The sequence below is a fragment of the Schistocerca nitens genome, chromosome 7 (genome assembly GCF_023898315.1).
Source record: "Schistocerca nitens isolate TAMUIC-IGC-003100 chromosome 7, iqSchNite1.1, whole genome shotgun sequence".
Taxonomy (NCBI): domain Eukaryota; kingdom Metazoa; phylum Arthropoda; class Insecta; order Orthoptera; family Acrididae; genus Schistocerca; species Schistocerca nitens.
This window is the reverse complement of record NC_064620.1, coordinates 245,482,339-245,498,174: the sequence shown is the minus strand read 5'-3', so window position 1 is coordinate 245,498,174 and position 15,836 is coordinate 245,482,339. Positions and strand designations below refer to the sequence as shown.

The window sequence follows — 15,836 nt, the reverse complement described above, 5'->3', positions numbered from 1 at the left end:
CCGATGTGAAGACTCATGTTACTGTTGATGTGGTGTCCACCTGATGGTGGCTCACTTCCTACTCGACTGCCCGTATTTGGCTGTTTTGTGGCAATCTTTTAACCTTCTTGACACGCTGCCTTCGGTGTTAGCAGTTGATGCCAAAGCGGCTGACCTGGTTTTATGTTTCACCTATTAAGATGATTTCTATTCGCCTCCATGAGGTAGGGCACTTTGGCCTCATTGACTGCCTGAGGGGTTGGAGGGGCACCCTTTACCTGCTCTAGCCTAGGGGTCCCATGGTGGTCCTTGCTCAGCTGTCTGGCCAGGCCCCTACCTTTCTCGCCTTTTTATTCTCTTTGTTCTTTTATGTTTGCCCTTCTTTTATTTTTTATCTTTCCTAAAATTTTATTATCTTGTTTGGGAGGTTTTTTTTTTTTTTTTTTTTTTTTTTTTTTTTTTTTTTTTTTTTTTTGGGGGGGGGGGGGTAACTAATGGATGCTGTAGTGGGGCTGGTCAGATGCAGAGGGTGGATCTCCTACCATATACCGTGCTCCAGGGACCTCCAATTGCATTATGGACAAAGCAGCTCACACATCTTACCCCTTTCACTCCCCTCCTACTTCTTGATTTTCTCTCTGTCATATTGTATCTTGCGTACAATTGGGCTTCCCAGAATTGGCCTTCTGTACCCCTCCTCCAAAGATTATTCCTGTTTCAATATACATAGGATGAAGAGACTGATAAGCTCACAGTTTGGTCCCTTTTAACTCCAACAACCATACAGCCAACCAATATCACACATTTACACTCCATGCATGCTGATGTTCCACCTGACGAAGCCAATGGGGATTGTCAACAGACCAATAGTGCTTCTTTCAGCAGTTTATCTGGGCATATTTAGTAAATGTGGCATCAATAAACATGATACATCTGGAGTATCCTGTCTTAATGCCCTGTATAGAAATTAACGCGATTCTCATAATTGTTTCCATGCAGCTCTTGATGTAGAGTGATGTGATAGGGATGTACCTTTGTTGATGGAGAATGCGTATACACTTGCCTAACTCGTGCCCCTTCCTCGTGTGATTGCATAGGAGCTAAGTGTGGATCATCTGCAACAGCAACAAGAACATTAATTGCCCTCTTCTGTCTTAACTTGTTTCCTTCTGTTACCTTGTCTAGGTGTTACACTACCATTTTCACATAACTGGTTGAGGAGGCTGATATATAATTGCTGATACAGTGGATGTTATTGGGTCATCTTGTTTCATACACTGTGCAAGAACAAACTGCATTCTTCCTACACTCTCCGTACACTATATCATCCATTCACTACATAGTGCTTGGACTGACACACACCAACTGATTAGCCACAGCAAGTCACAGTATGCTCAAGGAATACACAAGTATATTTTAAGCCAACACACCAATGAACAACATTGTACCTAGCAACTACACAGGTTGAACGGCACAAAACAAGTGTTGGTGTGGAAACTTTGCACAGTACAATGTTTTGTAAAAGACTCACACTAGACTCCTGCAACAAACACCACTGACATTCTAATTTAGCTTACTTTTAGTTTTTGTCAATAGGCAATACTCCATTAAAAAAAAGATGCTTGTGTATGCACAATAAATACAGTTTCTAAGTATTATTACAATCTGTTGGCTGGCTGATAATTAATATGACCCCCTGACTACCAATCCATTCTTGAAAACTGCAGATCAATTGATTTCTGCAATATTTGTGGTGCAAGTTTTAGGTGACTGATCCTGTGTATTACACATACCCTGAGGGCACAATTGTCTTTTTATAGGTGTGGAGCACTTTTTAATCTCTTCGGCAAACACAAAATTGATATAATTCCTCATTGTTTTCTAGCTATTTTACTGTGTGGAACACTACAAAAGGCAGAAGTGTTGCAAATGAATTATTTGTAATGGTTGTGCACTTACTTTTTCTTTTTTTGGTATGATATACTGAATGCCTATTACCATTGCTGTTCTCCAAACTACCATTAATAGATGTGTAATCTTAGAATACAGGATATTCTTATTGGAAATGATCATGGTGCTATATATTTAAGTACAGGGTGTCTCACAAAAGATGCCCAGGAGGGTTCCTCGGGTCGTGCGGTATTCAGCCACCGGCTGCCACCACCGCATCTGCCAGCAGCCGCCATGCCCAACTATTGGACATTAATCTGCCCGTAGTCAGTGGCATATGCACTTCCCCTGAATTAAGCGTATACAGTTTTGCCATCTGATTAACTCAAGATTACCTTTACTTACAGTAGGTGCTCAAAATGATGTCCCTCTTTATAGTAAGAGCAGCCTGACATCTTATGAAAACATTTGCAAACACTTGACGAATTTTGACTGCCAAAATCTGGAAAATGACTAGTTAAATCCTGTCTTCCAGTTCTTCGAGTGTCTGGGGATTGGTTGCATACACCTTGTCTTTCAACATTCCCCAGAGATAAAAATAATACAGATTTATATCTGGAGAACGAAGAGGCCAGTGGACTATCCTATCATCAAAAACACTTCGTATTGCTGTCATAGAAGCAGTGGCAATGTGTGAACTTGCATTGTCCTGCACGAAATAAACATACATCTTTTCATTAGACATCAGTTATCAAAAATAAGGATGCAGTATATTGTTCACATACCTGTTGAAACATATTGTTTTGTGGAAAAAGATTGGTACAGTAATCCGTCTTGCGCTAACAGTACGCCACATTCCTGTTTTCACGTCATGCAGAGATTGTTGATGTAATTTGTAAGGGTTTTCAGAGCTCCAGCATCAATTGTTCTGAGAATTTACATACCCTGACACATGGAGCCATACTTCATTACAAAAACCACGCATCTCAGAATCAGCTTCCCCATCATGCAAAGATTGTAACAGCCGGTTGCAATAACGATGTTGAGCACCAGTATCAAAGTTCCTCAGTACATGCACTACAATTATTTTATATGGTTTCAACATGAGTGAGCTCACAACTCTGCGAGCAGATGCTCTTGACACACCAGTCTGAAGTGCTGAACAGCATAGAGTTTCTCTCGGACTTCTTTCGAAGGCCTCCACTATCACGTGTCATTTATTTTTGGTTAAACCGCTAGATTCCCTAGACCTTAATTTTTTTAACACAGATCCAGTCTCTTAAAATTTCTTCATGAATCTGCATATCGTTGAATCATTGGGAACATGCACACTGGGAAATTTTCATATGAATTCAAGTCTACATTCCACACACAAATGTGTTTTTGCATAGTTCAACTCAAGAAACACTTGTTGATCCTTCATGTATACCGTACCGAATGGATACTCAACAGGATACTCAAAACAAAACATCCGAACACTAAGTCATACAGTATAGAAGATACACAAGTGGTTTTGCTGAGGACCAGGCCCAGCGACATATAGGCAGGGAAAGCCATGACTTGGCGCAGATGCAGTAATGATACCTAGTAAACATATTTGAAAAAACAAAAAAAAAAAAAAAGATACCAGTACACTCAGCCAGTGTAGGGGATGCACGGAAAGTATTGGTGTCTAAGAACTGTGCATAGTGCCAACTGCCAGACACAGCAGCAACAGATGGCAAACACACTTCGTGACCATTGGACTCCTCCCATGCGTCTTTTGTGAGACTCTGTATTTTAAATGTCTCTCTTTCAGCCAAATAGTGTGAGCTCTCCACGCCGAGATAAAAGCCTGTATGTATTAGTCTGAGTACGCAGTGTGACAAAGAAATTCATCAAATTTTTGTTTAACTGAAATGTCTGATAACGGTAATTTTTCTGTCTCTCTTCATCTGACTTGTGAACTTTATATTAGAAGGCATGATATTCATCATATCAAGGAAATGGGGAAATGGGGAAATGGTGAAGAGCCAAGTCATGAATTTGTTGTCATCAGCACAACAAAAGAGTAATGGCAGACTGGATTCCCATAATAAGTAATTAGCCACAACTGGATACACTGAATTATCCTTAGTTGATTTGTTGGTCTTTTGTAAAGTTATTTTCATCACACAAGAAGCATGTAGTAATATGAATATGCTAGCCACTTGCTGGCCTACTCAGTCCTTAATGCAAGAGAATTAGCGTATTTCCTATGATTTTTGTTTTTTGTATATAGATTTAAATGACATAACAGCAGCTGTTACACAAAACAGAGCAAAATGTGGGAAGATAGAACATCTCATAACTCTATATCCAGCAGCTGTAGACAGTTGAAGGCTGAAAGTGTGGTATCTATAAAATGTCTGAGTCTTACAAATGTATTTCTGCAGAAGACATTCTTTAAACATGAATTCTATAGTTTGTTCATGAGCTCCAAAGTCATTGGCGGAAAGGTTGCAGAGTCCTCAGTTGTACATGATGACATTGTATATGGCACTTCCCATAATTGGTTGAGTCTAGTTCATACATTCCTTTTTGGAATGAATTCCTCTTTCATAATAATGATTTTTAGGTTGTATTTATCTACATGTAGCATGTATGTCAGGTCACCTTAATAAATAAAGGCAAATTTCACCAATCAAAATATAAACTGCACCTAGACATATGTAACCAAAAAATCATAAATATCATATTATTAGCAGAATCAAATAATGGGAAATTCAGGATCGAATAATGGCAATACTATGGAAGGATAGATTGCTACCCACCACATAATGGAAATGTGAGTCAAGGACAGGCACATCATTTGTGTGTGTGTGTGTGTGTGTGTGTGTGTGTGTGTGTGTGTTGTCTAATTCAGAAGAAGGCTCTTTGGATGAAATCTTACTTGTTTAGCAGTCTTTTTGTTGTGCCTCCCTGCGACTCATCATTTCCAGTATACAGTGAATAGTGGCCTTTCATAATATTGTCATATTACTAGCAACTGAAGATTGACAATCCAGCAACATTAAAGATTAGAGATTCAATGAGAGATCAGAAACACCTTATTGATTACATTATGGTTAAGTTCTATGTCTGGCACCATTCTTCTTAGGTGTTGAAATTATTCTTCATAACTTGCCATACTGGATTCAACTACTTAATCCAATTTGAAGGAAGACAGTCTAGGATCTCATGATCTCATGGACTTGGAGGTCATGTCATGGTTTGAGAAATGTAACTTTCTGTTCACGTATTGTTGCTTCCAATCACATGAGTTGTTGACGTGTTATATTAGTGATGGTATGCAACCATCATGCAAGTGTTGATTTCAGTGACAGTTCTGGTGCACTCTTGAAGGTGATCATCATTCTTGTTAGTATGGCAGCTGCATTGCAATACTGGGTCACAATACCCAATTATTGTGTACACTGAGGCGAGAGATGTCTAACTCATTTTTGATACTGCTAAATGCAAGTGTATTGAATAAAGTGAGAGCCACATTTTAACTTTTTGTACTCAAAATGATTCAGTTGTTAAATTATGATACATAGAATAGAAGTAACACTCTTATGTCTTTGGCAGCCAGGTTATGCACATGGCCTGGGGTCACTGCAGTTTCCTAATGGATCTTCACCGGTGGTCTCTCGGACATCAGTGTACAGTGGTAGCAGTCTGAGTGAATGTCGCACACCACAGTTACCACTGTGTTGCTACCATAACCACCTGTATCTGGAACGTGCTGAGGTTATTCGGGAGAGACTAACTACATGTGGCCTTCGTTTGCATCTCTTCACTGAAGGTAAAATAATCCACTGTCCCTTAGTTGTTTAGTGTTGAGTACCCAATATTGCAATCTCCAAATTAGCTATATTTAGTAATCATAATTTAGATTTCTGTTCTGAAATAACTTAGCAAGTTTAATAAATGATTAGGAACTGTGTGATGCAATTTTATAATAAATTATTTGGAAGCTCCATAGTGCCCAAAACGGACAAATATTGATCACAAGAATTTTGGTTTCAAATTGGACTCTCTTTTCAATTAAGTATATGGTATGATCTGCAATTGTTAAGATATTGCTATCCTTGCTGTCTATGTTTTTGTGTGCTCTTACTTACATAATTTACTATCTCTATTATCCGCCCAAAGGGGAAGATGACCATTCTTAGTGTTCTGTGACTTTCCTTATTTTGAGTGTTATAAACTAACATTACAGAGTTCACCTACTGCAGATGATGTCGTGAATTGAGCAGCAAAAATTCTGTGCATTTCACATGTTTATTTACTATTTACATACGTAAACCAACATCTGGATTTTACTGCATGAGAGTCCATGTATGCCAGATAGATTTAATTTGGACTTCTAATATTTTACACTAACAAACACAAACACACACACACAAATTTCAAGCTTTCGCAACCCACGGTTGCTTCATCAGGAAAGAGGGAAAGAGAGGGAAAGACGAAAGGATGTGGGTTTTAAGGGAGAGGGTAAGGAGTCATTCCAATCCCGGGAGCGGCAAGACTTTCCTTAGGGGGAAAAAAGGACAGGTATACACTCGCACAAAACCACACACATCCATCCGCACATACACAGCCACAAGCAGACATGTGACTTACCAAACGAAAGTGCTGGCAGGTCGATAGACACACAAACAAACACATACGTACACACAAAATTCTAGCTTTCGCAACCAACGGTTGCTTCGTCAGGAAAGAGGGAAGGAGGGGAGAAGATGAAAAGATGTGGGTTTTAAAGGAGAGGGTAAGGAGTCATTCCAATCTCGGGAGCGGAAAGACTTTCCTTAGGGGGGAAAAAAGGACAGGTATACAGTCGCGCGCGCGCGCACACACACACATATATCCATCCGCACATACACAGACACAAGCAGACATTTGTAAAGGCAAAGAGTTTGGGCAGAGATGTCAGTCGAGGCGGAAGTATATAGACAAAGATGTTGTTGAAAGGCAGGTGAGGTATGAGCGGCGGCAAATTGAAATTAGCGGAGATTGAGGCCTGGCGGATAACAAGAAGAGAGGATATACTGAAGGGCAAATTCCCATCTCCGGAGTTCTGACAGGTTGGTGTTAGTGGGAAGTATCCAGATAACCCGGACGGTGTAACACTGTGCCAAGATGTGCTGGCCGTGCACCAAGGCATGTTTAGCCACAGGGTGATCCTCATTACCAACAAACACTGTCTGCCTGTGTCCATTCATGCGAATGGACAGTTTGTTGCTGGTCATTCCCACATAGAAAGCTTCACAGTGTAGGCAGGTCAGTTGGTAAATCACGTTGGTGCTTTCACACGTGGCTCTGCCTTTGATCGTGTACACCTTCCGGGTTACAGGACTGGAGTAGATGGTGGTGGGAGGGTGCATGGGACAGGTTTTACACCAGGGGCGGTTACAAGGGTAGGAGCCAGAGGGTAGGGAAGGTGGTTTGGGGATTTCATAGGGATGAACTAACAAGTTTACGAAGGTTAGGTGGACGGCGGAAAGACACTCTTGGTGGGTTGGGGAGGATTTCATGAAGGATGGATCTCATTTCAGGGCAGGATTTGAGGAAGTCGTATCCCGGCTGGAGAGCCACATTCAGAGTCTGATCCAGTCCCGGAAAGTATACTGTCACAAGTGGGGCACTTTTGTGGTTCTTCTGTGGGAGGTTCTGGGTTTGAGGAGATGATGAAGTGGCTCTGGTTATTTGCTTCTCTACCAGGTCGGGAGGGTTGTTGCGGGATGCGAAAGCTGTTGTCAGGTTGTTGGTGTAATGGATCAGAGATTCCAGACCGGAGCAGATTCATTTGCCATGAAGACCTAGGCAGTAGGGAAGGGACCGTTTGATGTGGAATGGGTGGCAGCTGTCATAATGGAGGTACTGTTGCTTGTTGGTGGGTTTGATGTGGACAGACGTGTGAAGCTGGCCATTGGACAGGTGGAGGTCAACGTCAAGAAAAGTTGCATGGGATTTGGAGTAGGACCAGGTGAATCTGATGGAACCAAAGGAGTTGAGGTTGGAGAGGAAATTGTGGAGTTCTTCTTCACTGCGAGTCCAGATCATGAAGATGTCATCAATAAATCTGTACCAAACTTTGGGTTTGCAGGCCTGGGTAACCAAGAAGGCTTCCTCTAAGCGACCCATGAATAGGTTGGCGTACGAGGGGGCCATCCTGGTACCCATGGCTGTTCCCTTTAATTGTTGGTATGTCTGGCCTTCGAAAGTGAAGAAGTTGTGGGTCAGGATGAAGCTGGCTAAGGTAATGAAGAAAGAGGTTTTAGGTAGGATGGCAGGTGATCGGCGTGAAAGGAAGTGCTCCATCGCAGCGAGGCCCTGGACGTGCGGAATATTTGTGTATAAGAAAGTGGCATCAATGGTTACAAGGATGGTTTCCAGGGGTAACAGTCTGGGTAAGGATTCCAGGCGTTCGAGAAAGTGGCTGGTGTCTTTGATGAAGGATCAAGGTGTTGATCTACGTAGGTAGAGATACGTTCTGTGGGGGCTTGGTAACCAGCTACAATGGGGCGGCCGGGATGATTGGGTTTGTGAATTTTAGGTAGAAGGTAGGGGTGCGGTGTGTTGGTGGGGGTCAGGAGGTTGATGGAGTCAGGTGAAAGGTTTTGTAGGGCGCCTAAGGTTCTGAGGATTCGTTGAAGCTCCGCCTGGACATCAGGAATGGGATTACCTTAGCAAACTTTGTATGTAGTGTTGTCTGAAAGCTGACGCAGTCCCTCAGCCACATACTCCCGACGATCAAGTACCACGGACGTGGAACCCTTGTCCGCTGGAAGAATGACGATGGATCGGTCAGCCTTCAGATCACGGATAGCCTGGGCTTCAGCACTGGTGATGTTGGGAGTAGGATTAAGGTTTTTTAAGAAGGATTGAGAGGCAAGGCTGGTAGTCAGAAATTCCTGGAAGGTTTGGAGAGGGTGATTTTGAGGAAGAGGAGGTGGGTCCCGCTGTGATGATGGAGGACGGAACTGTTCCAGGCAGGGTTCAATTTGGATAGTGTCTTGGGGAGGTGGATCATTAGGAGGAGGATTAGGATCATTTTTCTTCGTGGCAAAGTGATATTTCCAGTAGAGAGTACGGGTGTAGGACAGTAAATCTTTGACAAGGGCTGTTTGGTTGAATCTGGGAGTGGGGCTGAAGGTGAGGCCTTTGGATAGGACAGAGGTTTAGGATTGGGAGAGAGGTTTGGAGGAAAGGTTAACTATTAAATTAGGGTGTTGTGGTTCCAGATTGTGTTGATTGGAATTTTGAGGTTTTGGGGGGAGTGGAGCAGGAAGTGGGAGATTGAGTAGATGGGAGAGACTGGGTCTGTGTGCAATGAGAGGAGGTTGAGGTTTGCTGGAAAGGTTGTGAAGGGTGAGTGAGCTGCCTTTCCGGAGGTGGGAAACCAGGAGATTGGATAGTTTTTTTAGGTGGAGGGTGGCGTGCTGTTCTAATTCGCGGTTGGCCTGTAGGAGGATGCTCTGAACAGCCGGTGTGGATGTGGGAGTGGAAAGATTGAGGACTTTTATTAAGGATAGGAGTTGGCGGGTGTGTTCATTGGCCGAGTTGATGTGTAGGTGAAGGATTAGGTGGGTGAGGGCAATGGATTGTTCAGTTTGGAACTGGTATAGGGACTGATGGAACGAAGGGTTACAGCCCGAGATGGGAACTTGAAGTGTGAGGCCTTTGGGGGTAATGCCAAATGTCAGACAAGCCTGAGAATCTTCGGGAGTATGTGGCTGAGGGACTGCATCAGCTTTCAGACAACACTACATACAAAGTTTGCCAAGGTAATCCCATTCCTGATGTCCAGGCAGAGCTTCAGGGAATCCTCAGAACCTTAGGCCCCCTACAAAACCTTCCACTTGACTCCATCAACCTCCTGACCCCACCAACACCCCGCACCCCTACCTTCTACCTTCTTCCTAAAATTCACAAACCCAATCATCCCGGCCGCCCCATTGTAGCTTGTTACCAAGCCCCCACAGAACGTATCTCTGCCTACGTAGATCAACACCTTCAACCCATTACATGCAGTCTCCCATCCTTCATCAAAGACACCAACCACTTTCTCGAACGCCTGGAATCCTTACCCAGTCTGTTACCCCTGGAAACCATCCGTGTAACCATTGATGCCACTTCTTAATACACAAATATTCCGCACGTCCAGGGCCTCGCTGCGATGGAGCACTTCCTTTCACGCCGATCACCTGCCACCCTACCTAAAACCTCCTTCCTCATTACCTTAGCCAGCTTCATCCTGACCCACAACTTCTTCACTTTCGAAGGTCAGACATACCAACAATTAAAGGGAACAGCCATGGGTACCAGGATGGCCCCCTTGTACGCCAACCTATTCATGGGTCGCTTAGAGGAAGCCTTCTTAGTTACCCAGGCCTGCCAACCCAAAGTTTGGTACAGATTTATTGATGACATCTTCATGAGCTGGACTTACAGTGAAGACGAACTCCAGAATTTCCTCTCCAACCTCAACTCTATAGGTTCCATCAGATTCACCTGGTCCTACTCCAAATCCCACGCCACTTTCCTTGACGTTGACCTCCATCTGTCCAATGGCCAGCTTCACACGTCAGTCCACATCAAACCCACCAACAAGCAACAGTACCTCCATTATGACAGTTGCCACCCATTCCACATCAAACGGTCCCTTCCCTACAGCCTAGGTCTTCGTGGCAAACGAATCTGCTCCAGTCCGGAATCTCTGATCCATTACACCAACAACCTGACAACAGCTTTCGCATCCTGCAACTACCCTCCCGACCTGGTACAGAAGCAAATAACCAGAGCCACTTCCTCATCCCCTAAAACCCAGAACCTCCCACAGAAGAACCACAAAAGTGCCCCACTTGTGACAGGATACTTTCCGGGACTGGATCAGACTCTGAATGTGGCTCTCCAGCAGGGATATGACTTCCTCAAATCCTGCCCTGAAATGAGATCCATCCTTCATGAAATCCTCCCCACTCCACCAAGAGTGTCTTTCCGTCGTCCACCTAACCTTCATAACCTGTTAGTTCATCCCTATGAAATCCCCAAACCACCTTCCCTACCCTCTGGCTCCTACCCTTGTAACCGCCCCCGGTGTAAAACCTGTCCCATGCACCCTCCCACCACCACCTACTCCAGTCCTGTAACCCAGAAGGTGTACACGGTCAAAGGCAGAGCCACGTATGAAAGCACCCACATGATTTACCAACTGACCTGCCTACACTGTGAAGCTTTCTATGTGGGAATGACCAGCAACAAACTGTCAATTCGCATGAATGGACACAGGCAGACAGTGTTTGTTGGTAATGAGGATCACCCTGTGGCTAAACATGCCTTGGTACACAGCCAGCACATCTTGGCACAGTGTTACACCGTCCAGGTTATCTGGATACTTCCCACTAACACCAACCTGTCAGAACTCCGGAGATGGGAACTTGCCCTTCAGTATATCCTCTCTTCTCGTTATCCTCCAGGCCTCAATCTCCGCTAATTTCAATTTGCCGCCGCTCATACCACACCTGCCTTTCAACAACATCTTTGTCTATGTACTTCCTCCTCGACTGACATCTCTGCCCAAACTCTTTGCCTTTACAAATGTCTGTCTGTGTCTGTGAATGTGCGGATGGATATGTGTGTGTGTGTGTGTGTGTGTGTGTGTGTGTGTGTGTGTGTGTGTGTGTGTGCGAGTGTATACCCGTCCTTTTTTTCCCCCTAAGGTAAGTCATTCCACTCCCGGAATTGGAATGACTCCTTACCCTCTCCCTTAAAACCCACATCTTTTCATCTTCTCCCCTCCTTCCCTCTTTCCTGACGAAGCAACTGTTGGTTGCGAAAGCTAGAATTTTGTGTGTATGTTTGTGTTTGTTTGTGTGTCTATCGACCTGCCAGCGCTTTTGTTTGGTAAGTCACATCATCTTTGTTTTTACATATATTTTTCCCACGTGGAATGTTTCCCTCTATCATATATATATATATATATATATATATATATATATATAACAGAGGGAAACATTCCACGTGGAATATATATATATATATATATATATATATATATATATATATATATATTCTTGCGCAAAATTGGTGCTGTATCATCAGTTATAAACTAAATTTGTGCTTCTTAGATATTTGTGGCAACAGTAGCCTCATTAAAAAACAATTGTTCTCTAATATCATTGTATATTTAGGTAGCTCTTTTTAAAAAAAAAATAAATAGATAAAGATTCCTATGACTGTTGTGCATATCATATTTCAAAGCAAATTGTGGTCTACAGTTGGGTATTTGGAAATTTTGGCAGTAACATCTTGTTAGGATATACTTTTCTCCATTCTTTCATCCATTTCTTCTAAGCTATTTCCAGCCAAAAAGGCAACACCTGCTTTCCTACAGTAATTTTCCGCAGTCTGAGTTTGGGCTAGGCCTTGAATGGTATACTTCACAATTTGTTGTTGAATCTTTACTTTTATCTTCGATATGCAATTTTTATTATATATTGTAAATGGATAGATAAAAAATCTACTTACCAAGCGGTGGCAGGGGAACACACACACACACACACACACACACACACACACACACACACAAAAGGATTTAACTTTTAAAAGCATTCAAAGCCAGTGGCTCCTTCTGGCAGAAGAGTTGAAGGTGAAGGAAGAGGGGTGAAGGGAAAGGACTGGAGAGGTTTGTTGTCCTATTGTATAATGTGACAATATATTTTTGTTATTTTGTTTTATTTGCCTATACTACCTGATAACTTACAGCATTAAGACATGACTATTTAGTTGTAGGTTATATAAAAATGGATATTCAGAAAGAAACAGTCCACGGGTATACTGCCCATTCATAGTGTCCAACGGGCACAATATTTCGGCGATCAGACGTGACATCGTCAGGTGCGCTGATGAACTGAGCTCCTGAGGGCGGGCGGCCGATTTAAATTTCCTCCCCCCGCGGGCCACACTCTTCGCTGTCCATGCCCGCACGGAATCTGTTGTAGTGTCGATGGGCTTGCTACGTCTGCCCTGGTCGCCAGTTCGTACTTCTTGCAGGAGTCTTCTTAATTACATTCAATGCCGGGTCCCAAGCCTTGCTGAGATTGTAGCCACAATCTCGGTTGATGAGATCTTCCCTGGTGCGAATTTCGGTAGACTCCCTTATAACACTGTCCCAATATTTAGAGGTCTGAGCCATGATCTTGGTATGTTCATAATCCATCTCATGTTTCTCGAACAAACAGCCGACTTATTTGGATATTTCTGTCGAGAGTGCCTTTGATATTCTCGGCAACGATCTTCGATAGTGTGTACTGTTTGTCCGATATAAGTATTCCCACACTCTCAGGGAATTTGGTACATGCCGGCCGATTACGCGCGATTACCATCTGAAGCAGCAGAAGAAGTGCGTCGGGGCACCTGCCAGGCTCTGACCAGAACTAAACCTACAAAGATTAACATTACCAGTAGAGAGAGGGCAGCCATTCAGGACCTAAGAGAGTGTTCTGAGATTGTTATCTTACCTGCTGACAAAGGCAATGCCACTGTTGTTCTTTCCTGTAAGGACTACATTGAGAAGATGCAGCACCTGCTAGATGACGACTCCTTTAGGAAGATCAACGCTGACCCCAAGAAGAAGGTGAAGAACAAGACCAGGGCTCTACCCAAGGACGCGGATTTACCAGAGGGGGACGCCAAGAAATTGTACAACCAAGACTTTATGGACTCCCTAAGGTCCACAAGGAGGGGGTACCTTTGCGCCCGATTGTCAGCAACATTAGGGCACCTACTTACTTGCTGGCAAAATGTCTGGCTAAATTACTTAACCCCTATGTAGGTAAGTGCCCTCACCATATTAATTCCGTGGATTTCGTGAAACGTCTCGACAACTTCAGACTGAAAGACACTGATATAATAGTGAGCTTAGACGTGGTTTCACTATTCACCAGGGTGCCTCTATGAGAGTCAGTCGAGCTTATTGGGCAGAAATTTGACGAGAACACCACCGAACTCTTTAGGCTTGTCTTGACCTCAACGTATTTTCTGTTTAATGGAGAATACAATGAGTAAACAGATGGAATCACAATGGGGAGCCCACTATCGCCGGTGGTCGCGAATTTGTACATGGAGTACTTCGAGAAGGAAGCCTTGGTGTTATCCAATTGGAAACCTACTTGCTTCTTCTGTTATGTCGATGACACATTCGTCATCTGGCCCCATGGTAGGGACAAGCTCCTGGATTTCCTTGCACACCTAAACTCCATACATCCAAACATCAAATTCACTATGGAATGGAGACCGAAGCAGAAGGAAGATTACCATTCCTGGACAATATGGTCAAGAGAAGAGCCGATGGTACCCTGAGCCATGGTGTGTACAGGAAGAAATCGCACACTGACCTGTACCTGCATGCAGACAGCTGCCACCACCCTTCTCAGAGGAATGGAGTACTAAAAACACTGGTACACAGGGTGCACAGCATCTCAGATGCAGAGAATCTGCCCCTGGAATTGGAACACCGCAAAACCGTGTTCTGAAAAAGCAGGTACTCGGAATGGCAGATTAGGCGCGCTCTCCGTTCCACCACCACAGCACAATCTGTGGAGACGGATGAAGTCAGAGAAGAAGAGGTAGCCACTGCCTTTATTACGTACAATGGTGCACTATCGGGGAAAATTGGTCGTATATTAAAGAAACACCGAGTTAAAACCGTCTTCTGCCCGCCCAATAAAACACGGGCATTACTGGGAAGTGTGAAAGATGACCTCGGTGTGAGGAAGGCCGGCATATACCAAATTCCCTGTGAGTGTGGGAAGACTTATATTGGACAAACAGTACACACCATCGAAGATCGTTGCCGAGAACATCAAAGGCACTCTCGACTGAAATATCCAAATAAGTCGGCGGTAGCAGAGGACTGTTTGTCCGAGAAACATGAGATGGATTATGAGTGTACCAAGATCGCGGCTCAGACCTCTAAATATTGGGACAGCATTATAACGGAGGCTATCAAAATTCGCACCAGGGAGGATCTTATCAACGAAGATTGCGGCTACAATCTCAGCAAGGCTTGGGACCCAGCATTGAATGTAATTAAGAAGACTCTCAGCAAGAAGTACGAACTGGCGACCAGGGCGGACGTAGCAAGCACATCGACGCTACAACAGATTCCGTGCGGGCGCGGACAGCGAAGAGAGCAGTCCACGGGGGGAGGAGATTTAAATCGGCCACCCGCCCTCAGGAGCTCAGTTCGTCAGCGCAACTGACGATGTCGACATGTCTGATTGCCGAAATATTGTGCCCGTTGGACACTATGAACCGGCGGTATACCCATGAACTGTTCGAGCAACAAATACGCCGGGAGAAATTGAAGAATCACATTCAGAAAGAAGTTGCAGAAATGTAGTGTTATATAAAAATGAATATTCAGAAAGAAGTTGCAGAAATGTGGTGGTAGAAATATACCAAACAGAAATGAGTGATCAGTGTGTCAGTTTGTTACAGCATCAGACACATACACAGGTACCATTACGCATAACAGTAACTCCATCTTCACTCTCGTCACCATGAAATGAAAACTATTAATCACTGACAAATTGTCCGAGTTGTTTGAAATAAACACAATATTGAGCTGTAATAAGCTCACTGACTAGTTGGGTTTTATTGTAAGAAAGAGGTATGTAGCTCCACGAGATCTCTCATGAACAACCATCAGCAAAATGGAGGATGAAAAACAACTGTAATGTATTTTATAACTGACATAGTTTAGCAAGCAAAGAAAGTAAGTGCAACAAAGATTTAAAAACTTGTGCACAGATCATCTAGGCATTTTTGTTGCTTAGAACAGACATTACTACTATTGCAAGTCACAAAATTCTGTGTTTAATGTTACATTGCCCGTAACACAGAAAGACATTTGTAGTATGTAAATATATCTATCACCATTCTAATTTCACTCCCTCCAC

At 43.5% G+C, this 15,836-nt stretch overlaps 1 protein-coding gene across 1 annotated transcript in view; it reads left to right on the top strand.

Annotated features, from left to right (window-relative positions):
* The window catches only part of LOC126194837 (PHAF1 protein CG7083), a 154,069-nt gene that overhangs the window by 35,304 nt on the left and 102,929 nt on the right, over window positions 1–15,836 (top strand). Inside the window, exon 6 of the mRNA XM_049933172.1 lies at window positions 5,458–5,674. Coding sequence (XP_049789129.1) covers window positions 5,458–5,674 — 217 coding nt within the window. The remainder of the gene's footprint in view (window positions 1–5,457; window positions 5,675–15,836) is intronic.